Raw genomic sequence first — 26,036 nt, 5'->3', positions numbered from 1 at the left:
CCATGGCTCATGTGTGGAAGTCAAAAGACCATTCATTGTGGGCTCTGGGGAGTGAACCTAGGTTGGCAGGCGTGTGTGGCAAGTGCTTCTTACCCTGAGAGCCATCTTGCTGTCCCAAGTCTTATTTTAGAAAAATAGTTTTTACGGTCATTAAGAAGAAAAGAAAATCTTGTCGTTGGCCTCAACCTCTAATTTACTCTGTAATTCTAATTCCGTGATCGTGGCACAATGTGTATAAAAAGGAATCTTGGTTGTTTGAATCATACAGCAAGTTATAACTTTAGAAACCAAGTGCAAACATTTTGAGGAGAAATTAAAAGTGCTGTGGTGGTGTGGATAGGTTTGGCTCCCAGAGCCTGTGTGTGCAACCTTGGCCCTTAGGGAGCAGCACTGTTAGGGAGTGTGGCCTTGTTGGAGGAAGTGTGTCACTGTGGGGGCAAGGCTTTGAAGTCCCATGCTCAAGCTGGGCCTAATGTGACAGTCTGCCTGCAGATCTAGATGTAGAACTCTCAGCTCCTTCTCCGGCACTGTGTCTGCCTGCATGCTCTCTGCCATGACAGAACCTCTGAGACTGTAAGGCAGTTCAAATGAAATGTTTTCCTTTCTGAGACTTGCGGCGGTCACGGTGTCTTCATAGCACCGAAACCCTAAGACATGACATTTAGCAGCCACTTACTCGGTGGTCAAGTGTTTGAGAAGAATTTATTTTGTGCAAAAGAATTGTATTCCAATTTGTTGCCACAATCTTCAACGCACTCATAGTTAAAAATCCTTCGCATTTTGTCCTAAGAAAAATTAGGGGGAGCAGTGCCTATGACATGTTTTATGGAAGGGGAAAAGCCTACCATTGGGCTTGACCTGTCAGGGGACATATAGGAACCACCCCTAATTGCAGCTGGGGTGGCTCAGGGAGAATACCTGCTTCAATGACAACTAATTTGTGTAGAATCACACCATTTACTCTAGGGACATGGTTAGTGCCTATATGATAATCCTTAAAACAGAAATGTTAGACATGAATATGTGATTAGTCTTTAAGGTGCTTGTTTGCATGAAATAAATCAGAATGCCACAGGATGCTACACCAAACATTAAGCTCTTGCCAAGTCGGTTGCTGCAGCTGCTAAAGGCACATGGTAGGATTGTAATTACTCAGAAGCGAAAACACTTAGTGAAGAGTGCAAACCTGGGTCCCATTTATGTAAATTTAAAGATAGGGTTGATTTCAAGAAGTTGGGAAATGTTTAAAGTTAGCTTTAAAACAGGAAGGGTGGAGTGCCTTTGTGCCTGAGGACCCGGGTTCAATCCCCAGTACTGGGGGAAAACGCAGAATGTACACAGAACAAAAATGCTTAAAATATTAGTATTTCTCAGAACACCCCCTTCGGCCCCTGAGGATGAAGGGTAACAGGATGTGACGCTCAGTGGCCACCGTACTGCTGAAGAGCAGAGGCCAGGGCACTCCCGTCCTCTGGAAGAGACTGGAGCTTCAACTTCATGCGAGTTTCCCACTCCCTCCATTTGTCTAACTGCTAAGCTTTTATCTAGTGTCCAACCAGTGACAGGAGAGTCGTACCCCACCTTGGGGAGGGTTGGTGTGGGGGAATGATGATTTCTGACTGTCTGCAAACATCAGAGAGCCATGTTTGGGAACTCACCACTTCTTAAAATGCTTAGCAAGAGGGCATTTTGGGTGTTCTTGAGGGTTAAGGAGAGTCTTTACACAAGTCAATTGTGAACACTGAAGTGCATGCTAAGGCAAATTATATTCATAATCATCTTTAAAAAGATAACTACAGGTCAAGCTGTTTTAAACTGGGTTTTCAAACAGTTTGCATTTGGGGGTTGAAAGGTCAGATGTCAGGGGCCGTTCCTGCAGACAGACACCCAAGAGCAGCTGGATTGCTTACTGTGGACACGGGATGCTGCAGGCGGCAGTGGATTTGTTTTCAGAGTTAGTGTCCAGTCAGGCACTGTCCTTGTTCTGGCCCCAGCAGGCTACATAGACCTATCATAGCGTAGGATTTTAGGGCTTGTGGTGTGCTGTATTCCCACCTTCCTAACTGGATGACACTTAGGTTTGTCCATACTTTAGAAGACTTCCCAAGAGTAATGATGGTTTGCAAAACACCCGTAACTGTCACAGGGACGGCATACTTTTACTAAATATTATAGATTTTAGAAATGGGTAGAAAGACTATGGGCTGTCTAAACCTTTGTTCCTGAGTCCAAAAAGAGAGTCCCCAAAAGCAAATATATATATATATATATATATATATATATATATATATATATATATATATATATATATATATTCTGAGGAGCAAACACATAAGCCTGTTACATTATTCCTAAATATTTTTAAATCTCTTATTTCATAGCAGAGAATTTACATTGATTTTAATCTTTGAAAAAATAACTTGTGAAGGGAAAGGTGGCCTAAGCTAGTGTAGTCTTAAAGTGGTTTAAAAAAAAAAAAAACCACAAATCTTTGGATAAGTCTTAATGATCATGCAGTCTCCTTCAGATAATTGGGTTCTTGGAACACAGGTTTGGATTTATACCTGCAAATAAAATCTACTATTCACCATTTTCATACTTGTATTACTGTGGACGCTTGCTGGTCTCAGGACACTGACTAGCAGCGGAGATAGCATTCTTCCGTCTTTCTCACCCTGGGCACCTGTGAAGGCACCGTGTCACTCTCCCAGAAACCTGAGACTATCGAAAGAGCTGGAGCCAGCAAGGGCTGGGTCATCCAATTTGCTTAGAAACAACATTCAACATGCTCAGTCTGCAGGTCAGTCACCCCAGCGCCCCTCACTCAGGCACCAGTGAATACTAATGTCCCGGGGGATTCTCCTGAGGCATAGGCCCATACTTTCGTTCTCAAAACATCTTACCCCAAGATCATTCACACCTTTGGTTTATCAATATGTGCCATTATTATGGTTATTAGTATCATTTCTCAAAAGACCCACGAAGGCAACTTATGTCATGCTTTTTTAATATTATCTTCGTTTGGACAGTCTCAAGTTATATACAAAGATCAAAGCTAGGCACTTCCACTCTGTAAGACGACCGGCATTTTTATACGGTGACTGGAGCTGCCCAGTGGCTGGCTATTCGTTCTGATGTGTCTTGGTTTAACCTGAAAGCACAGCTTTAACAACTGTCTACGGTTTGGGTGTTTTCTGAGCAGCACGAACAAAAACTAATGACAAATGTGCACCTTGCTGGTCACTAACATGGTTTGATCTACGCTGGGCATATTTAACAGATCTAGCATTCCTTCAGCTGACCGCACATGCTTCCTTCTCGCTCTCCTTGGAAACACGCATCCTCAGACTTGATTGAGAAACTCCAGATTGAGGCAGGCTGGGATGTGGATTGAGTCCATGGTCAGAGCAGATGGATTGAAAGGAAACAGAACAGGAAACATGTGTTTGGAGTCCAGCAGAAGCTGCTGAGGGTCATTCCTTTCTTGGAGCTGAGCCTGTGGAGGGAGAGTGAGATCATGTAAGGATTCAGAACTACCTAGGAATAGCCAGTTTCAGTGACTTCACAGATATGAGGGAGCACAGAGCATGTAAGACTTCTAAGATGATGTGGGAGGGGTCAGGAGAATGTGCACTCCCTGTGTCCCTGAGGCATGTCCTGGAGACAGCCCTGATTTAGGTTGTTGGAGCTAATGAAGCACCCTCTCCATTTTAACATGGTTTTAATGCTTCCATCTAAGGGAGAAGGTGAAACTATCTTGGGTGCAAATCCCAAGGGAGAACTGTCGAGGCATGGGTGATGGACCAGATTTTAGAGCAGTGGTTCTCAACCTTCCTAATGCTGCGGCCTTTTAATATAGTTTCTCATGTTGTAGTGAACCCCCTCCCCAAGCTATAAAATCATTTTTGCTGCTATTTGCTACTGTTATGAATTGTAATATAAATATCTGTGTCTTCTGGTAATCTTAGGCAACTCCTGTGAAAGGGTTGGTCAGCCTCCCCCGAAGGGGTCATGACCCACAGACTGAGAACTGCTGATCTAGAGGCAGACTCCCTGCTCTGAACAAATGTCCAAGCCTCCCTATGTCTTAATTTTGTCATGTTCAGGATGCGGCATCATAGGAAGTACCGAGGAGGCAAGCAGTGTAGAGTCAGCCCCTCCACGGAAAGCTACTGAGTGTGAAAGAGTAATGCTAAGTATTTCAAAACTCCTGCTTAGAGATTCAATTATAACCATCCTCTGATGAAGAGAGAAAGAGGCTGATCTTTGTGAGCACGTGGGTGAAGCTGCTTCTATGCCTCATTCCTCAGCCTCAAGTGTGGCCATGGTGGCAGAAGCCTCCAGTCCTGGAGCAGCTGGGTATTGCCAGGGAAAGCAGTGAGGTTTGACCTCTAAACAAATGAGCTTGTGCTCTTTGGTTCGTCTGCTGGATCCAGCATGGATATGGAAACTTGTCTTGGATAAGGCTTCTCACAGGGTCCAGTGACTTGTCTTAGGGCCATCAAGTAGAATATTTAGAGGGACAAACCCTCTTTTCCCTACCCCTCTTTGGAGCCAGATGTTTTAAGAAAAATACAATGGCCAAAATGCAATGGACTGTTCCACAGCAAAGCTGGGCAGGTAGAAGGGAGACTGGTGAGCTAGAAGATACACTAACATTGAAGTGGTCGAGTCTAAGGAAGAGAAGAGCCAGGCATGGTACTGTACACCCTGTAATGCCAGCACCAGGGAAGCAGAGGCAGGGGGATCAGGGTTCAAAGTCATTCTCAGGTATATAGCAAGTCTGAGGTCAACCTAGACTATGTAAGACCCTGACTAAAACCAGACAAACAAGAGCTTGAGAGTCTAGAAAGCAAAGTATCAACATGCATACAAGAGAAGTTTCAAAACAAAATGAGGGAAAGGGGCAGAAAGTCATTTAAATAAAACTAAACCACCCCGAACCCAATTGGCAGTGTATATAAGTACATTCGAGCTCCTTGAACTTTGAGCAGGATAAACCCATACACTGAGACAGGCAAACTGTTAAGACCCAAAGATAGGGAATCTTAAAAGGGGCCACAGAGAATTGCATCTATCACAGAGAATTCTGAAACGAGGGCAATGGCTGATTGTTCACCAGAAGCCATGAACACTTTAAGAGGCAACAGAAGACACTACAAAGGGGAAAACCACACAACAAATAAAAACATCTGGCAAAATTCCCTTCAAGGACAAAGGAATAATAACACCATTTCTGGAGACAAAGACATTTTGAGAAAAGCTCTGATTTATCACGAACGATGACAGAAGCACCGTTAGGATGCTTCAGGCCCAGACAGGACTGAAGGAGGAGCTGCTTTCCTTTAGCAGTGGGACACTAGTCAATGAATGACCCAAGGACTCTTTGGGAAGGAAGTTACAACACTGGGGGTGTGCCCTTGAAGAGGTACAGGACCTTGCTGGCTCTTGCCTCCAGGCTGCTGTGCTGTAAACAGGTTCTCTGCCGGCTGTGCCACGGTTACGCACCCAAAGAGCAAGGATAGTTACCATGAACTACAATGTCTGACAAAAATGAACCTTTTCCCTTGCAAGTTGATTATCTCAGGTACTGGGACACTGTGACTGCTAAATTACACGCATACAGTTTCCCCTTGGGGAAGATGGAGAGAGTGCTCGCTTTAAAAGGCTGTGAGGATCGAGAGTCATAGTTCGGTACACTGAATTCGGTTGCTGGCACTGTATTTGTCAGTGGCATTAGCTTTGAAATAGCCTGCTTTGTTCTTCCTACCTGGGCATTAACCATTAACCCCACTGCAGGAGTGCAGTGAAGAGGAAGATCCATAAATCTTTATCAGGAGAACATACATCATGCCACATCAGCTTAAGACACAAAAATGGGTTGTTTGGGTTTTTCCTCCTCTTTGAGTCGAGACACTTTTGTTTCAAATAGTAACAATATCTTGATACAGAGTTTCAATGTTACCCAACTTTAGAGTGGGAAGACCAAGGACTCTTTTTTGCTCTACCTACAGCAGCTGGCTTCTAGGATCAATAGCTCTCGGCGCCTTTACTATTCCACCTAAGCCTTGGAACAGGCTGAGACCTGCAAGTGCCAGCAGCTTTGACCAGGTAGAAGGCGAGCCGCTAGAGTACAGGGCAGTGAAGAGATGGATTCCCAAGGACTCTGGAACCTCAGACTATTCTCATGTTGTTTAGTCACCGGGACAAGGACAGAGAGTGTTGCTTAAGCCTCCAGATGTTGGTCACAAGCTGCTCAAATACTGGCATTGGAAGAGCTGGGCCACAAATTCAAAGTAGAGAGTTTGACAGAACAGTTGGGTATAATAGGGAGAGAAGCTTGGAGGGGAGGTAAGGCTGTTTATGGAGGAGGAAGCAACATGTTCAACTAATCCAGAGAACCCATGGTGGCACCTGGTGTGGTCTCTTCCTGATGGCTGCAGTTTTGACAAAAGAGGCAAAATATACTCTTGGGGGGGGGGGAAGATGGCCCATTTAACAAATGGTGTTAAGAAAACTGAATTTCTTATCTGCAGAAAAAAATAAATAAATAAAGATTTGTAACTTTCACCTTGTATAAAATCATCTTAAACTGGATCACAAGCCTTAATTTTAAACCCCAAACCCTGAAACTTTTAGAAGAAAACACAAGATACTGGCATAGGCAAAGCATGGAACGCCAGCAGCAGAGAGCCAGGCCCAACAGGCTGATCGTATAAAAACAGGGAAAACAGAAGGGCCATGGATTTACCAGCTTCACTCAGGCAAGGAGCAAAAAGCCAACATTACCAACAACTGTGAGAGATTAAATACCCAGCGGATAAAACTGTCAACAGCAAATGGACCATGAACTGAAGACCTAGGTGTCTCCCCCACACACAAAACAGCCAACAGCTATTTTAAGAAAGTGTAACACCCACCAGTGTCATGTAAATGAAAACTGCTCGTACAAACTCTTTCCCTAGTTAGAATGGACATCATCAAGGACTCGGAGAAAATGAGTGTGGAAGAGGGTGTGGACAGACAAGGACCCTTATGCACGGTTGGTCAGGTGCAAATCAATACAGATGATACGGAAAGCAGTTTGGAGATTTCTCAAAAGCATTATACATAGAACTACCATATGGCTTGGCTATTTCACTCCTGGGCACGTATCCAGAGAACCTTTGTTCCCTACTGCAGAGACGTTCACACCCCATTTGCATTGTTTATTTACTATAGCAAAGAATTGGACCTATTTGCCCACAAACAGATGAATGGATAATGAAAATCTGGTAATGTGTCTAATATATATAATGGAATATTACTCAGCACTTAAAAAATGAAGCTTACAAGATTCAGGAAAATGGATAGACTTCGAATGTGTAATATTACACTAGGTCACACAATCTCAGAAAGAAATAAAAGAAACCACATGTTCTTACTCATGCAGAATCTAGCCAATAATATATTTATATGTAAACAAAGGCACCTGTGCACTTTGTTAGGGGTGGTGGATGAGTGCATAAGACGTACTCAGCACCAAGCTCGTAGATTCTAAAGCGAAGACGCGCAGCCTCTGCTCCTATGCAAATTCTAATGGTATGTGAGCTCAACAAGTTTTACAGACTTGGGGTCTAGTTTATTTATCTGAACATTTTTAAAGTAATAGAGTATGATGGGCTGGAGGGATAGCTCAGTTGTTAAGAGCACTGACTGCTCTTCCAGAGGTCCCAAGTTCAATTCCCAGCCACCACATGGTGGCTCACAACCATCTGTAATGGGATCCGATGCCCTCTTCTCCTGTGTCTAAAGAGAGCAACAGTGTACTTTAAATCTTTTTTTTTTTTAAAGTCATGAAATAAGAATTTAAAAAACCAACAGCTTTGAGGAAATTGTAGAAGATTTAGAGGTGAGCATGAAAATGGGGCAGATTAAGGGGGCTGAAGGGTAGACGTTTCAGCTGTGGACACACAGTCGAGGGAAACTCAGATAGTACGTGGTGCCACAGAGAACCCCGTGAACCCTGGGGTGGTCTAACAGTTCTAAAGCTGACATTACACAAGTTTTAATGGACATGTGAAAGCACACGTATCTATGAGTTACTATGTAATGCTCCGGCTGTCCAGGTGTGTGTGTGTAAACATGCATATGTATCCCAGTATGCAGACAGTGAGTGGTACATCTAACAAGGAGCTTTGGCTGCTGGTCATGAGATCAGGTGTGGGTGGAAGTGGGGTGAGGGGCTGACAGCTCACCGGTACCTCTGAGCACTGCACAGAGAAAAACAAGCCGTGGCCGGCAAAATCAGTTTTGGGAGGATTGCCATATTCTCTGACAATATTTAACCCTTACCCACAAGGATGTGTTTTTCTATGTCCCTCATCTGTTAGGCCTGCAGGCAGCTTGGCATATGTCAGTCAGTCAACTTAGGACTGAACTCCTTTCTTGCTAATGGTGCTGTGGCCAGTGAGTTACGGTTCTGTCTCCACGTGGCTCAGGTTCAAATCCAATGACTTCTTGAACCTGTGCTTTTTCTTGTTTTTCAGCCCTCCACAAAATCCAGCAGTGGGTCAGGGTATCTCGCAGCTTTTCTTCTGTCTCCCAATTCCTTCTCTGCACCTAGAAGCTGGCTCTGTGCCCCTCGTAACCTATGCTCCCACTCGGCACCCCCACTCCCCCACTTCAGTGAGTCCATTGTGTGAGAGAGCAGGCCGGCTCTGAAGGCTGTATGCTTAGCATACCCTGGCACTGCCCTTGAGACAACAGCCACCTTTAGTCTGACTTGGCATCTGTCTCTTGACCTCTGTCATCTTTCCTCACATACCAGGCTAAAGTTCATTTATTCTTTTTCATGGGTCTTTTCAGACCCAGGGCATTCTTTATAAACTCTAGAGCTCTTTTAAATCTTGGAATAAAATCCCCAGCCTTGCAAAGGAGAATGACATTCTCTACCCAAACTTTTGATTTCTAGGGGTTCTTTAATAGTTCTGATAAATCTTCATTTCCCTCTTCAGTCTCCTCTTCTGGTCACCTTTCTCCCTTTTCCCATTCTTGGCTCATGCTGGTTAATACAATGTATCTGTCCAGTGTATCCCTTACATGTAGCTGTAGGAGAAATGAGTTCTGCTTTGTGAGTCGCTACTGTAGCCAGTGCTTGTCAGCCACTGTTACACAAGAAGGCCCTGTACTGAATGAACTCAAACCTAGCTGGGCTCAGCTTGAAGAAGCTCATGTTTAAGTTAAAACTCACATCTCAAGACGGATTTATATAGACATCTGCTTTGATATGTTTCTTCCTGCCTATCCCCAAGGGCAAATACTGTAATTATCAGAGATGAGATGTAAGAGTTCAGATTGTAATCTCAGAGAACATTTCTTAGTTCCCACATGGGTCAACTGTTAATTCCACCTTTGGTGCCTTTGATTTAGCAAGATGTTCCTGGCAAACGAAGTGCCTGAGTCTAAGAGCTGAGATGCAAGGATAAGGCCATCCAACTGCATATATGCAGTTAATGTTCCTATGGACCCTAAGGTTCCTATGTGTGCAGTCAGTGTTACAGTGGATACTAAGATTCCTGTGTGTGTGCAATCAATGTTACCGTAAATACTGAGGTTGCTGTGTGTGTGTGTGTGCATGTGTGTGTGTGTGTGTGTGTGCAATCAGTGTCACTGTAAATACTGAGGTTCCTGTGTGTGTGCATTCGTGTGTGTAGTCCATGTTACTGTGGACACTAAGGTTCCCAATCATTTAAGCAGGAAGCCTACGAATGCAAGGCTTTCTAGCACTGTGCAGCCAGCATTAGTAAAGGGGTTAAATCCTGCATTTTAAATGTCCTTTTGGCTTTTGACTAAGACTTTGCAAAATTAACACTCGATGAGTTGACGACTCACCTGGATTGTTCGTATAAAGGACACTGTTACCCGTTCTTCAAATTCATTCAAGGGAGTGTAGAGGTTTAAAATCTTGACAATCTGTTGGGGTGAAAGCAGAGTTTGGTATAGACCTTGACAAACTAAAGACAACTTTGACAGTGGTGTCCCAAACTGTTTAACTCTCTGGACAGACAGACCCCTCAAGGTGGATGATCAGGAGGCCATGTATGGTGCGCTTCCCACCATGGCCCTGTGAGGCTTGAGCTCCTGTATGGCGCTCTGGTCCTCGATGTCCACCCTTCCCCTATGCTTGGTGGCTTATACATGAGCTCAGAAAACTATATGTAACCCCCAGCCTCTTTCCTGCTGGGAGCTTAAGGTTCTTCAGGAGAGAACCGGGGATCTTGTATGAGAGGGCTTACTTTACTGCACTTAACCACCCTCTTCCTTAAGAAAATTCATTTACAAGTGAGATTTTTTTTTCTTCTTAATCAGACGCAGTCTTTTGTGTACCCATCAGCTGTTGGTGGGAGTACCCTACTGTGTGCAAGGCCAGGTACAGGCAATAAGGAAGTTCACGGAAGTGTACTGGGGGCGGGAAGCTGGGAAACTAAGAATGTGCAGTTCTTAAGAGTTTGCAGGTTCATTTCGGAAGTCAGGAGGGAAGAGAAGCATGTGCCTTCCCATTACTGAATTTGGTTGGCTCAAAGGTTCTTTTTGGGAAGAATATGTATTTGATGGGAGAGTCTAGTTTTTATTTACGGGTATCTGTGGCTCATTTCTAGAAAGCTGTGATCAAGGACTTTTATCTCTTTAAAGACAAGTTATATGTCTACAGCCAAATTATACTACAGAAATACAATTTTGGGGAGAGGAATTTAAAATATTGAAGTACCTTTAAAAATGAAATAAATGGAACCATAAAATATAGCCCTATAAAAATTAGTTGTAAAGAAAATATATAAAGAAAGCAAACAGCTTCATGCTGTCAGATTCAGAAAAAAAAAATTCTAGGTAAGAAACTATCTGAACTGTTTTTTTAAAAGTTTGGACATGAGGCAAGCAAGATAGCTCGTTGGGTGAGGGCTCCTGCCACAAGATGGCGCAGTGGGTAAGGACTCCTGTAACCATGCATGGTTATCTGAGGTCAATCCTCAGAGCCCATATGGTGGAAAAAAGAACTGACTCCTCCCAGTCAACCTCTGACCACCCCCCCCCCCACACATGTGAAATGCATATTTAAAAAGTTACCAGGGTTTGTGGATTGTGTAACTTAGCACACAAGAAAGATCAGAAAGTTATAGGGAACTGGCATCAGGTTTAACAACCAAAGTGATCTCTGGTTCATCTTATCAGTTGCAAATCTGAACTGTGTCAGCGGGGCTGGAAGGACTCCCTTAGAAAACTCCTGGCAAGAACACACTGGAAGGGCCAGTGCTGGGCTTGAACTGCTGTACCTGCTGGGTGCTGAGAGAGGTACACAGGGAGCAGATGGCCTCAGCATCCTCATGGGTTTTCTTCTTCAGCTGGAGGAGCTGGGCTGCTTGGATCAAGGGTTCCATGGTCTGAACTGCTCCGCTCTGCTGAAGGTTTTTTCCCCGAAGCCACTCTTCGAGTTGACTTATGTTGTACCTTAGCCAAGGTGAAAAGGAAGCTGTGTTAAGCCTTAATTCACAGGGTAGAGAAGGGGGGTGGGGCAGGGCACCCACTGTGCGGTGCTGCGCAGGTGATATGTAACTAGTGTCCTGCCCTCCAAGAGGGCCTGTGTTGGATCCTGAGACTCATATGTAAACTCTCGAGTATACACACACACACACACACACTCCTAACAACAAAACCACAGATGGGTGAGGTGGCACACAGTTGTAACCCTGGTGCTGGGCTGAGGAGGTGGGGAAGGGTTTTGCTGGCCAGCCAGCCTAGACAACTTTGGGAAGTTGCAGACCAGTGAGTGCGTGTGTTTGATGTTTGACTTGTCCTCTAGCTTACGCGTGTACACACCACTACTCCTACATGCACACACACATTAAATAAAACTTGGCAAAGTGCCTGGCATTCAGTATATATCACTATATATATATATTCACTATATATCGAGTGAAGACTGAATAGTTGAATGCATGCTGAAAATTAAGCAAAGAAGGAATACCTAATGTGTCTATATAGATTAACAGGAGGAAAAGCATTAAATATGCTGAATTATAATTTGTATTTAATTTACAACCATTCATACTTCCTTGACAGCCTTGATAACTCCCGATCCGTGCATTAGTCTAATTAAAGGGTGTCTGACTGAGCATCGCTAAGCTAGTTTGAATGTCACTGCTGAGTGGACTTCACCAATTAATAAGGTGAAGGATTTGCGTTATACCGATTGTGGGAAGGGCTACCAGTTAGATGTGGATTTCACCTTGGAGACAGCCTGGGTTGGGGCCCTCAGTCTCCCTGTGCTGGCTTGGGTACCTCTCTCACCTGAGTTGCATGCCTGTGCTCCAGGAGCAGGCATCTTTCCGCAGGAGGAGGTTGTTAAGAGTCACAGCGTTGATCATATAGAAGAGCTGTTTGAACACCTGCAGGATAATCTCAGGGTCCAGGCCCTGGTCACACAGGATTGTATGAAAAGAATTCATCTGGCGGATGATGGCCTCCAGGCAATAGGAATTCTCTCCATCCACCATGCTGGAGGTGCGCTTCCGGTAACCAGTTGGCCTCACACCAGACAGCCCCTGGATACTCTCATTTTCCAACATGGCAGAAACTGAAACGAAGGCATAGTTAGAAGCTTGTATGTTCCTCTGAAAACTCTGTTGTAAGATCACTCAGGCCAATGAAACCAAGCAGATATGCAGCGGGTCAACATATATGGGGACTCGATATATTTGGCAAAGAATTTTGAATCTAGTAGATTTCCATCTTGAATAAAGTAACTGTGGAACATAATGTTACTTAAACTCATTGGTGATTGGACAAAAACAATGGGTATGTACTAGCTGGACTCTGAACTACCTCTGTCAAGTATCCAAAGTTTAAGAACTGAGCTAACATTGATAGGGTTCTAGCCCAGGCACCAACTGTGTAACTATTAGGTTAATATCTTCAATGTCCTTATTCAATAGCATTTAACTGTGTTTTATGGACAGGACTTCTTCCATTCAGCCTGCAGCCCTATGAAGCACTACCCAGTTTACTAATAAACAAACGGAAGCAAAAAGAGGTTGTATAATTTGGCTACACGAACGCTGTTAGAAAGAGGCAGCACTAGGATTTGAATCCAGGTCTTACTTGGGAACTGGTGCAATCACCCATAATTATTTCAAGTTTTGAAACATATCCAGCTTGATCTATCAGTTCTATGTAGGAAGGACCTTAAAAGAAAACTAGATAGGAGGGAATATTTGATATGAAATTTATCTCAAGAATATCCCAAACCTACTGGATTGGTTCTTCTGGGAATTCATGAAGCCTGTTTGTGCTGTGAGGACCTAGAGAGGCCATCACACAGATTCAGGATTAACTTCTTTCCCTGCCTTCATAGAACACTGAATGGCAAATATGTGTCAGTCTACAGATACAATGTAGCTGTCCTACTGATACAACGTAGCTATCCTACCAACACAATGTAGCTGTCCTACCGATACAATGTAGCTGTTCTTTTCATTCTGATTTCACCTTCAACCCTCAATATACTCATTGCTGTGTGCAAAGTAAGTAAATAGGATTGCCCCGTGTGTCCCAAAGCTTGATTTGCAAGCACCTCACCAGCAAGAAGAGATTGTCTTTATCGTGTTTGCACTCATACATTGTATTGCTTGTGGAAATTACTATAGAAAAAACATTAAGGAAAGCTGCCTCACTCTGCAGGCATCGTGTTTTTATACCATGCTGTTGAAAGTTTCCCAAGTCTTAAGCACAATGTGTACTACCTCATGCCTTTCCCAGAAGGCTCTGGCATGGAGGCCACGGCTAGTAAACACTTGGTTCCCAAAAGGCAAGGCAAGCCTGCCACAACCCTCCTCTCCTCCAGACCCCACGATGTATGCAGCTACAGCTTACCTATCATAGGTTGTAACAAGCCCTCGGCGATTTTAATGAGCTGCTGATAGATCTGAATGGAAAGGTCGCTTAGCACCTGGCGGTATTCAGTGAGGTCAAAGTTCTTGAGACAGTGTTCATTCTGCTTCGCGGTGTTCTGGGTCATGAAACCCTGACGAGGAGAGGCATGTGTCAGTAAGCTTCTGGACCCCCTGGCTCCGTATATCTCCTGGACTTTACAACGTCCTATCTGCAGGGGTCCACATTCAGGCCTTCCCTACACATGCTAGGAAACATTAGGCCTTTGGGGTAGCCCTGGGCCTTGAAGGTAGTGAAAATCTCATGACAGACAAGGGCCCAAATCCTCTGGATCCTTAAAATACAGTGAGTTCTATATATTCAGTACCCAAATCAGAAAAAAAAAAAAAAAAAAACTAATGAAGGAGGGATTCACACTTTTTATGTGTGTTTATACTTGAATGTTTATCTGGTATTATTTGCGTTCAGATTTCTCTATAATCTTAGGCTACCCAAAGTCGTACAGGATTATGGCACAGGCCAGGTTCTGTTTGTAAGAGATGTCTACAGACTCTTGTCATTTTTTTCAGTTAATGGATGGGTGGAAATGACAGGAGTGGAACTGTCCTCTTAGCCTGCTCTACTAGGGTGAACATGTAATCTGGACCAAGTGCTAACATTGCAAGGACTCCTGTGGCCAAAGTCTATTTTCATCTGTTTTGCTTTGTGTCATTTAGGCTGTCATCATACTTGGGATATTCCTACCACAGCCTCCCAACTGCTGGGGCTGAAGACATGTGCCATTGAGTCTAACTCCCATGTCCGTTTTATCCAGGACGAGAGGAATTAACAACAGCCAAAAAGATCAGAACTGTTAAAGAGGCAGCCGTCCCCTCAACCTGTGACCCTTATCTCAATTACAAAGCTATTTTTAACAAGAAAATGGATGGAAGCTGGAGCCACAGCAACAGCTAAGAAATGGGGTCCTTCACTCCTCCTTGCTGTTTAGACTACACAGAGTCGGTTACACCATGGTTCAGATCTTGTCCCCAAGAACAGAAGCACAAGGAGCAGACCAGAGTCATGGAGCCCTTGGTCTTGCCCTTTTTTAACATGGGTGGAATACATGGTAACACTGCTTACAGCTAATTGTCAGTCTGACAAAGGTCTGGAATCACCCAGCAGACAGGCCTGGTGAGAAGACACACCCTGAATGTGGACAACACCATTTCAATGGCGGGGCCTTGGACTGAATGGAAGGGAGAGAAGGAGCTGAGTACTGCAGGCCTGCATCTATCCCCTGCTCTCTGCTTTCCTATGCGGATACGGCATGACTAGCTTCAGTTTCTGCTGCCTTGATTTCTTACCAACCAGGATTTGTGAACCAAGTAAACCCTATCTCAACTATGTTTTTGTCAGGGCCTTTTTGTCACTAATGAAACAAAGACATCGCATAAAGCAGGAACCTTAATGCAATGCCAAAAAGTGCTTCCACCCGTAGGGGCTTGTAGAGGGCGTTGTGGGTAGGGAACAGAAGACATCCGGTTTGAAACAAAGGGCGTTCGCTTCTTCCACCTTTACCATCCCTTTCATAGGAAAAGCAAGAGCCCAAACTCAAGTTTTAATTCTTAAAGGGAATTAGAACCACATTCCAAAAATGACTGGCTGAGGCGGAAGTTTATTACCCTTGGAGGAAAGTGATCCTATTTTATATGGCACAAAAGATGATGGAATAAAACTTTAAAATATTATTGTGCTGTTTTAGTTTTTGCTACTACTTGATTTTGGGCAGGATGAGATGTGTGAACAGCCGGGAGAGGAGACCTTGTGGGGATGTGGGAGGCAGAAGGCACGGGGGAAACTGGACCATGTACTATGCGCCATGAAGATGAAGGTAGCATGGCGGATGGCCATACCCCAGTGAGAGGAATGTGAGTCTAGGTAAAGCTGGACTGAAGAGGTCCAGAGTGCGACACAAAATGACAGCCTTAGGTCAGTGAATCAAATCAAGCTGGAAGCATGAAGCTGGACCTCGACATCAGTTTGTGCCATGTGGTTCTGTATAGGGGAAGGTCTCTTTTGGTGGCATCTTTATTCTGAAGTGGACAGAGCCCAAGAGACAATTGGATACACTAGGCACTTGACCTTTCTCTTAGTCTTCACTGATATGGCTCCTCTGGGACAGCTTTAGAAATATATGACATCACAAGGGTCCTCTAGAGAGTCAAGGGGCTTTCTGGCCCTGTGTGGTTAAAAAAGCCAATCTCCATACCTGCTCTATCTCCTGAGTTTTTGGGCTTCTTGAGCCCATCGAAGCCCAGAGTCACCTGTGCTGCAACCCAGTCCTGCAAAGGATTCCCATAACCGAGGTCCCAGCAGGTGCCTCACAGACCTTACAGTCATCATCTAAGGGGGATTCATAGCACCCCAAACTGCAAGTGGATAAAAAAGCACCCCATTTTGGGGTGCTTTGCTCACTCCTCACCTCATCCCCACTGTACTGCTTCAAACAGTGAAGGAAGCGGCAGGTGTTGGATAACCAGAACGATGTGATCTCAAAGTCCTCATTGTGCTTCTGTGAAAAAAAAAGCACACTCCTGAGCACCTTCCATTGGCTGACACAGCTCTCCAGTCCTGTTCCCTTTCTGTGTTTCCTGTGTTACCCAGCATTCCTGGGCAGCCCGATGCATGCAGTCCACTCTCCAGACACAGAAAAGACAACCCTTGCTAAGAGGTTTGTCGTACCTCCACTCCCTGAGATGGTACAGTCAGAGTTAGCCCCATTTCCTGGTGAGGGATGGATGTCCCTACACACACGGGAAGATCCCGCTGACTCCCACAGGTGAAGACCGTGAAGCTGAGTGCTGCAAATGAAACTTAGGCCCAGCAGCACCGGGGTCTAGTCTGGTCTGAAACCTGGACTGGCCAGCTCTGACTCTGAGCTGTACAAGGCACACTGGTGTCCCATTGATGCTCAGTGGCAATAAACCATGTGACCAAGGCTGCTTAGCAACCAACCACATACAACTTGATCCATCACTTTCTGCACTGCATCCACTGACTTCTCAGAGCCCATTCTGTAAATTTATTTACCTGGCATGATTTAAATGGCCATGATATGAGCCATGACAATAAAACGAGGCTGACCACGTAGGCTATGGGCCAGAACAGGCTAATCTAGCTCAGAGCCATGGAGGCCTCCCTAAGGAAGTGTTGTAGTCCTAGGCTGCCTTAGACTCCAGTTGGAGCTTGTAAAAGAGATCTAGGCTCAGAGACACACATTTGAGAGCGCTCACCATGTACATGTGTGGATAATCTGCAGCAATTAGCAGATAACACTGTATATAAAGCCTGAGTCAGGGAAGGCAGGGCAGCTGCCAAGGGCTTGCAGCCAGAAGCCAAGGCGAGCTTGTTCTCAAATCAGGCATTCACAAGCTCAAGGACCAGACATGGTGGCCTGGCTGTGGGACCCCTGAGGTTAGCTTGCCTCCTGGGAGCAGCAGTGTCAGGAAGAATCTGAATCAGCCTCTGATGTAGGATTGTCACTGTCACTGAGGTCTAATCTCCCTCTAAAGTCGCCCTCTTACCACTTGACTCCAGCTCCTTTGTAAAAATGCCTAGCCCCCAAACAGGCTAGCCAGCGAAGCAAGCAGCTGCTATCACATTTGCTAAGAATCTTGTACTTTAAGGTGGCATTCGTGGGCTGTTTTACCCCCACCACTGCGAGCAGCCTAGTTCCGGCCCAGTCTGCCTCACCTTGTAAACCTATGAATGGCAGCAGCTCTGCTGGGCCACCAACCAGGATAGTGTACCTCAGACCCTTGGAATGGTGAGAGAGTTTGGGCTCCTAGCCTCGGTTCAGAGGTAGCACACTTCAATAGCATCTATCCTAGTGGGCAGAAAGGTCTTCCCAGAAGCACAGACTCTGCAGGGAGGTTGCTGCAGGCCCACATGGAGTTCTGTGCTTTCCTGACATTTGCAGCCCTGACCTGCTCGGAGAACCGCTAGGCATCCCAGATAACCGGCAGAACACAGACTCAGAGGCAAGGGAGGCGCTAGCTTTGCTAGGGCTACTGGGAACTGGGCTCCTCACTTACCTTGAGGACCTTCTTAATGCCATTGATGGTGGAGCTCAGCAACGAGTGTACCTTGAGGTCATCGTTGGTGTAATCCGCATGCCTGATGCACATGTAGAGTATGTATGCAGGCAGGCAGGGCACGGTGCCCGACAGCATCTGGGGCTTCAGGTCTAACAGCAACAACATATGAGTTAGGTCTGTTAGAACACTTGGAATGTCAGGGTCCTTGTCTCAAAAAGAAATGCTGGTGTTACTTCTCTGGAGCTCATGCATGAGTCCATTCCTCAGGAATAAGGTAAACTGTGGTAGTGTGAAACCCCTATGGGCTCCTGTATTCAAACATTGAGTGTCCAGCTGCTGGTGCTGTTTGGGGGGAGTTATGGAACCTTTGTAAGGTGGGGGGGCCTGGCTAGAGGAAGTGCATCATTGTGGGGTGCTTTGAGGGTTATAACCTTGCCCTGCTTCCTGCTTTCTCTCCTTCCTGTGTGCAGATGAAATAGGATCAGCCAGATTCCTGTTCAGGTCACTGAGGCCACGCCTTCCTTGCCTGTATGGACTCTAGCCCTCTGGACCTGTAAGCCAAATGAACTCTGAGTTGTTTTAGGTCACGGTATCTTATCTCAAGAGGTAACTGGTGTACACCCTCATCCACCCAGGCACCAGCAGCTGCAGACACTGGTCAAAAAGCAAAAGTATGGCCCGGTCAGGTGTGGTGGAGCACACCTTTAATCCCAACACTCTCGCTGCAGAGGGAGGTGTGGGTCTCTGAGTTTGAAGTCAGTCTGGTCTACATTGAGATTTCAGGACAGCTAGGGCTACATAGAAAAATCATGACTAAAAACAAACACCACTCCACATTCCTAGGTGCTTGTGTTGCAGCAGTAAAATAAACATGTCCCCAGTGATTTATCTACCACATGGATAAAGGGGCTACAAGTTACAAACTCATGCCATGGTCCTCAGGAAGGGGCTTACAGCGAGAGAGGCAAGCCATTAATAGAACCTGGGTCATGCAATGGGGTGAGGATGCTTCTATTTCTTGGCACCTGAACTTTTGACAGCACAGTGGATTCTTTGTTATGTGAAGATTGGTATCAGGAGAATTTAGCAACATTGTATCTGATAGCAAATTGTTACATTTCCAATGATAGCCAGTTGTCCAAGGGCTGAGAGGGCTGAAAGCATCTCTGGTCCATGGGTGTGATGTTTAGCTTTTGTGCCAACTTGGCACAGGCAAGGGTCATCTGGGAAGAGAGAACTTTAATTGGGAAAACACCTCCTGTGGAATAGCCTGGAGGCATTTTGTTGATCAGTGAATGGTGTGGGAGAGACCACCATGCTAAGTGTGTCTGTGTCCGTGGATGTGATGTGGGAGGGTCCACCATGCTAAGTGTATCCCTGGATGGCATAAGAAAGCAGGCGAATAAGCTACAGGGAGAAAGCCAGTAAGCAGGACTCTTCCCTGGTCTTTGCTTCAGTCCTGTCTCCAGGTTCCTGCCTTGAGTTCTCTTTATGGTGGAGTGTAATCGTAATAGGCATGCTGATTTGAGCAGTACAGAGCTGTCAGTTTGGAATGATTACCTGGCAGCACTTGTCCGGATGACTCACAGTTGAACTGGTCCAGCAGTCCACAGTCTGCTCTGCCTTCTCCACATGGAGGAAGCCATGCTCAATCTGGCCTGTTTTTTCTCCAGCTCCTCTCTTCTACCCCTTTCCCTGCCTTAGACTGTGACTCCTTATAAACTCAGAAGGCAGAGGCAGGCAGATCCTGTGCTGAACTCAAGCTCCCTGCCCCTCCTTCTAACACCCCTGGGAAACTGTCAGATGGATTTTAGTATCCTGGGGAGCTAATGAGACAGGTTTAAAGTAGTGAGTCGTGTTGAGAGACAGAGCAGCAGGAAGAGGCCTGGTGCAGGCTAAGATGATGGGTGGGAAAGACTCCCCACACCCACTCTCTCCCTGGGCCAGCAGTGTCCTCTAGCCATTCATCAAGGTGGTAAGGGTGGGGTGGGGCTGGGCTGCTTGTATCTTCAACTGATACACAGGTTACACCATTCTTTCAAATAAATCCAGTTAGTGTTAATTACAGGCCATAATACTTCGGATATATGGTTAACGTTCTGGCATTTTCTATGTTCAGCAAATGGCTATAGATCGGCTCTTTGCCCTATTTAGAATGCCAGGAATGTTCATCCAAGAAAAAAAAATGCATTTTATAGGCCCACAAGTCCAATCTCTAATGTCTTACTTCAAGCTTTACCGATGTGCAGATTTAAGCAGTTTGCCTTGCTTTGGAATGTTCTACTGTGATAGAACAGACTCGATTCTGTTTTCTAGGCAGATGTTAGCATCTAATAGGGTGAGGATTACAACTCTACTCTTCTCTAAAGCAACTAGCCAGTGATGGGTTCATAAGAGGTTCATCAGTATATGTGGAGGGGTCTGAAGGGCAGGTGATGAGGTACTCTTTCTTGGTATCTAGGTAGGAGGTGACCACCTAGAGCTGTCTAAGCAGTGAGCAGGGAAGAGCCTTGACTCACACTTATTTTGGTTAGAAATTTCACAGTCCTACTGAGTTCCTCAGCATATATACTGTATATGTAACTCTGATACTGTACACTTATTCACTACCGAGTGAAGGTTTGCTCGCTACAGGTTACATATAGTTGTTGGAGCTTAACAGTCATCAGCAAGTTACTCAAAACACCCAAATCAAACAACCGAAGGGGAACCATGCTAGGTGGAAATCATGTTCTATTCCTCCTGAGCTCTTGGCCTAGGCCCTGTACTCAGCAGGGGTTCTAATGTCTGGGAGGGGAATCTTTACCCAGATCACAGTGTGCTCTCTGTCTAGTTCATGTGCTGGGAAGGCAGGGTCAGTCCCACCACCCTGTTTGACAGATGGGGACACTACAGTATCACAGAGAGCTAGCAGTATAGGATTAGACACCAGATAATCTTCCTTTTGCCCAACGGGACTCCTCTCCTGGCTCTGAAGGATGGAGCATAAAGGAGGCTTACTGACAGCTGATGAGGCTGAGCTCAGAAAGGAAGGAGACCAGGGTCAGTGAGGACACTGGCTCCCACGAGAATGGTATGGCATCCCTGAAGGTGGCATCTGCGACTGGCCACAGAGAACTATCTTCACATAAGCCTCAAGGACCTGCAAATAGGACACAGACCTTCTACCTGGGCAACCATGAAGGGTGACCCCATGGGCAGGAGGCTCCCCTCTAACTCAACAGGGAAAATGCTTCTCTTTCCATGGGGCTAGAAAGTGGGTAGCAAGAGTTCTAGTCGTGAGGACCAAGCTGGAAGGAGCCTGCCCTTCCTGGGGCAGCTGAAGCTGCTGGCCCTCGAGCTTCTAGCATTCACAGCATGCTATTCAGACATCACATAGGAGAACACGGGTCCTTAACTACATGGCCAGGGAAGAAAGGGGCAAGCTTACACAGAGGCTGTGCAATTCCAGAGCTCACACTCATGCATGCTGAACTGCACAGCACTAACAAACTGTAACTAGAAGATGTTTGAACTCTCGACCCACTATTTATCCCCCCCGTGACTTGGGGACAGTTCCCAGAATGATCTCGGTATCCTCCCGCATGGAGTCTGGATTTGTCTAGTGCCTACTGATACAGATGCTGGGAGAGTTAACCAATCAGGGAGCCACGTGGCATCTGGCAGAACTGAGACCCTCTTTCCCCGAGCCACTGCAAAGCTGGTTTTGGAAGAGCATCAGGGAGACAGGAACTGAGGGAGGTGGTGGGTGTGAGGTAGAGAAGGGGACTATATGATCCACTGGGGAGATGGGAGGGTTGGCGGAATAGAAACGGAGGGGAAAGAGAGATGCAGATGGGCACACCCACACCGCTGTAGGTTCTGACCTGTCACCAGGTTCCGGATGAGGAGGGCCTCGTCCTCTTTGTGGTACTCCAGCATGCCTTGGAAGTCCTTCTCTTTCCGCTGAACTGTGACCTGTCTTGTGAGTTCATGGTGCCTCCTGTCACTCTGTGCCAATGCCTGGGCAGCTACGTGAGAATGGGGTGGGGACAGAAACACAGTGAGAACATGCAGATGAGGCCTGTAGGAGGGGTTCCCCAGCTTGGGCCTCACCCTCTATGGATCTGTTTCTGAACCTATCTAGCTGTGGGTTGAGGGCTTCTGCACCTGTGCTGGGGTCCACTGTGTATGAGGAGGAGGATGGACTGAAGGAAGGAAAACAGGTAGGTTTTGGACCAGAGAAAATAGAAGAAGTGGTGGCAGCCATGTTCGGTCTGCCCTGCTGACAAGAGGTTTCCTTCTACCAAGCAGGGAGGGAGGAAGAGCCAGCCAGGACTGTTCTCCCCAGTTCCATGTGTGTACCGCAGCACGGGCCATCCGGACACTCATGGTACAGTTGTGGGCTGGCTGGGGGGTGGGGAAGGTGATGCCAGTGGAGAAGAAACTTGGAATCCAAATGTGGTGTGAGGCTGGGGAGCATGCTAAGTGCAGCCCATGTAAGCACAATTATCTGGATCACATCTTAGGGGTACTTATCGGAGTATCAAGAAATTGTCCAACCTCATTCAGACCTTTCCCCCAGCCTAGAGGGCAGTGTGACTCCGTGACTCCAAATATTACTCACTGTACACTTGGGTACCAACAGTATGAAGGTACTGTTATCAGCACACAGGTCCTCTATGCAGTCCCCAGTCTCACCCCCACCAGTCCTGCTGAGGAGATGCATTTGTATATTTACATAAAAAAACACTTGATGATGCATCTTGGCCAGGAGCCAACCCAGAGTGCGCACCGTTGGTGTTGGTGGAGGGTGAACACTGAGAGACAAGCAGGAGGAAAGGAAGTAGGCAAGAACGAGGCTGGTCCATCAACCCAGGCGCTAGATCGGTGGTTCTCAACCCCTCTGGGGTGGCATATCAGATATTTACATTGTGGTCCGTAACAGTAGCAAAATTACAGTTACAGAGTAGCAATGAAATAATACAGCATTAGGAAGGTTGAGAACCACTGCTCTAGATGAACGGGGAAAGAGCAGGGTAAGTGATCCCCCCCCTCCGTGAGCATTTGTAATGGGTTGGGGGATGCTCTGTGTATGTGCACACACATACGTGCACATACAGAGGGGCATTAGGTAAGAGCTGGGACTTCACTCTGGGAAGGTGAGAGGAGACAGTGCTTTGAGCAGAGGCAGGCTCTGGGGAGCTACTGAGTCACCTGGGAACGGAGGGTGAAGACTGGTCACAGGGGAGTAAGGACACAGACACTGAGACAGTGGAGATGGGGATGGTAAGTCTTTTGGACTGAGTGGAATGGATAAGCTGGAAGCCAAGAGACTTGGGCAATGACCACCCGAGGATCAGAAGATGAAATGTGCACAGGGGCAAGTGCAGGGGGACCAGCAACTGAGAAAAGGTCAGAGGTTGCCTGGCATGGGCAGAGCTGCCTCTGACGCCATAGAAACAGTGGGCACACACCCTGTGATCTGTGGCCTCAGGACAGCATAGGATGATGGTTCTTTAGCTGAGGGTAGAGGGATGAAGAGGGTTATCTGAGACATGAGGTACCTGAGGGTAACAAGCAGGGTAGGGAGTGTTTAGAGGGTTCGATAGTCACAGGAAAGGGCATTCCTGGGGCCTACGGAAACCGATTGAGGCTGCTATCTGTCCCGCCATCTAGACTCCAAATTGGAAGTTTGTGACATCCTGTGGCGTACAGTGACGGCCCTGGGTCTTTGTGTCACAGTGTTCTTTCATGCCAGACTGCCTTGCTCTGACTACACTACACACCTGTGTGGCTCTCGCCTCCAGCCTGGCTCACACCTGCTCAATCTGGGTCTCTTCTCTAGGCCCTACCCACCGAGGAGATGTGGGTTCTCAGCAGCTAAATTCTTCCATGCCATGGCTGGCACAGGCACAGCCACCAGGAAACTCATGAAGTGGACAGTGGGCTGAAGGGCAGGCAGCCGAGTCCCACAGGTTGGCAGGGTCACCTCCGCCTCATGCACACCCAGGCACACTACCTTCTAAGTCCTGGACCTTCTTCATGTAAATCTTCAGCTGCTTTTTCAGCTTCCTCTCATTCTTCTCCAGCTTTTCTACCAATTCCTTAAAATCCTGAAAGAATAAAGTTGTTGTGTGAGAAGAAGATGTTGGCCTCACCCTGAAGGAAACGTTAAAAAAAAAGTTTCTTTCGGGAACAAAGGAGCTCAGAGAGGCTGAGGAGCCTGCTCACGTAGGAGCAGTAGGGCCACCTCACACAGACTCAGTACCTGCTCAGAGCCAAGGCAATGAGTCAGAGTTCATTCTGCCTGCAATAACAGAGTGAACTCCCAGGGCGAGTTCCTCCCACTGGGGCGCTCGGGCACCTTGTGGAATCCTGGGGCTCCCTAAGCCAAGCCTCCTCAGGGGACGCCCAGCCTAGGTATCCAGGGGAGTTGAGGGCAGCACTCAGGGTGGAGGTGTGGGAATCCAACCACATAGCTGCAAGAGTCAGTGAGCCAAACAGAGGCTTCTGGGACCAGAAGCCAGACAGGACAGGGGCTGTGGCCCTAATCCCTAGCAACCGTCGTCACTGGAGGCAAGTCAGTCCCATTGGGACCTAGAACAGCAAGCTGTTCCTGGAAGAACTTTAGTATCATTATTGCCTTTATCCAGCTGGGAGGTGGTTCTTGAGGTAGGGAAGGCGGGGAGGAAAAGAAACCTGCTTCTTCACCAAGCCAAGCCTAGGTAACTATAGTGACGGAGAAGGCAGAGGCAGACAGACAATCCTGAATCCTCTGAAAGCTACTTGGTGTGGAGTCTTGCCCTGTGTGTGTTACAGATCGGTACAGAACCCAGGGCACTGTGTGTGCTAGGGGTGAGTGTTCCACAGCCAAGATAGAACCTTTTGGATGACACTGTTTTAAAGGTTTTATTTTAATTTTATGTGTCTGTGTGTGCTGTGTGGGGTAAGTGCCTACACACATTGGGAATGCATGCATCTGTGGGGGTCAGAGGAAGAATTGTCTTTAAGGTAGGCCTGCCGAAGAAAGTCAGTTACAAGATCAATGCCTGAGCTAAAGGCTTTGTATATAATTCTAATTATAGGTGTTTTGAGGGACTTTATTTAAAAGGGGAAGAGAATGGCAGGTTGGTTTAGTGGGCACTGGCATTGCTTCCAAACGTGATGAACTTGAGCCCAATTTTCAGAACCTACATGGGGGAGAGGTGACCCTTGCAAGTTCTCCTCTAACTTCCACATAGGTGTGGTAGAATTCATCATAAATAGATGGATAGACAGACAGACACATGGACAAGTAAATAATACAGATCATGAAAAACCCTTCCCAGAGTGAGAAGTATGTAAACACTCACCGAGTCTAAAGGACAGGAGTGACAGCCCAACCACTGGGGAGGGGGAGAAAGAAAGGAATGGGGAGGAGAGGAGGGAAGGAGAAAACATCTCTCTCTCTTTCTCTCTCTGTGTGTGTGTGTGTGTGTGTGTGTGTGTGTGTGTGTGTAACAAGTCAGGGACTCTGTAAGAACCCAGTTGGTGCAAAGGACTGAAGTGTCTTGAAAACCTTTAGCCAAGATTCCGACAGGCCAGAATAGATAAGGCCATTATCATCATGTAGTTCGTTATCATCATAGCAGTGAGCGCGGCGCACGCAGGCAGCTGCTGGAGCACCAGCCAAGAGCTACGTGATAACCGACTGGACCTCTGAAACCGTAAGCCAAACCCAGTTAAATGCTGTCCTTTGTGAGAGTTGCCTTGGTCATGGTGTCTCTCCACAGAAATAAAACCCTGAGACAACTGGATCTTCCATCTCCATAGAGAGCACAGGCAAGCTGTCCCCGCCAGGATGTGCCAGAATCTCTGACCTGTACATGGACATTGTTATTTTAATACATCAAGCCCCACACTGTTTCAATTATCAGTCATCAACAGGCAAGTTTTCTCTGTCTCTGTTTCTGCTGTCGGGCTAAGAACATGACCCTTGCCCATCTGATAGCTCCTGATTCTACTTCTGTCCAGAAATGATCCCAAGAGCTACAACCCACGGTTGTAGGC

General features: G+C 46.5%; 1 protein-coding gene across 2 annotated transcripts in view; it reads right to left on the bottom strand.

Annotated features, from left to right (window-relative positions):
* Positions 1 to 3,089: 3,089 nt before the first annotated feature.
* MYO5B (myosin VB) overlaps positions 3,090 to 26,036 on the bottom strand; it is a 288,648-nt gene continuing 265,701 nt past the window's right edge. For both annotated transcript variants that reach the window (XM_080920007.1, XM_080920008.1), the window contains 9 exons: positions 24,007 to 24,100; positions 21,872 to 22,015; positions 18,003 to 18,154; positions 16,391 to 16,480; positions 13,909 to 14,059; positions 12,328 to 12,613; positions 11,313 to 11,487; positions 9,874 to 9,954; positions 3,090 to 3,496 (listed from right to left, as the gene is read on the bottom strand). In XM_080920007.1, the coding sequence (XP_080776133.1) occupies positions 3,344 to 3,496; positions 9,874 to 9,954; positions 11,313 to 11,487; positions 12,328 to 12,613; positions 13,909 to 14,059; positions 16,391 to 16,480; positions 18,003 to 18,154; positions 21,872 to 22,015; positions 24,007 to 24,100 (1,326 nt within the window). In that variant the 3' untranslated portion in view covers positions 3,090 to 3,343. The remainder of the gene's footprint in view (positions 3,497 to 9,873; positions 9,955 to 11,312; positions 11,488 to 12,327; positions 12,614 to 13,908; positions 14,060 to 16,390; positions 16,481 to 18,002; positions 18,155 to 21,871; positions 22,016 to 24,006; positions 24,101 to 26,036) is intronic.

This window comes from Micromys minutus, assembly GCF_963924665.1.
Source record: "Micromys minutus genome assembly, chromosome: 8".
Lineage (NCBI taxonomy): Eukaryota > Metazoa > Chordata > Mammalia > Rodentia > Muridae > Micromys > Micromys minutus.
Note: the sequence above shows the minus strand (reverse complement) of the source record. Positions and strands in the feature narration are given on the sequence as shown.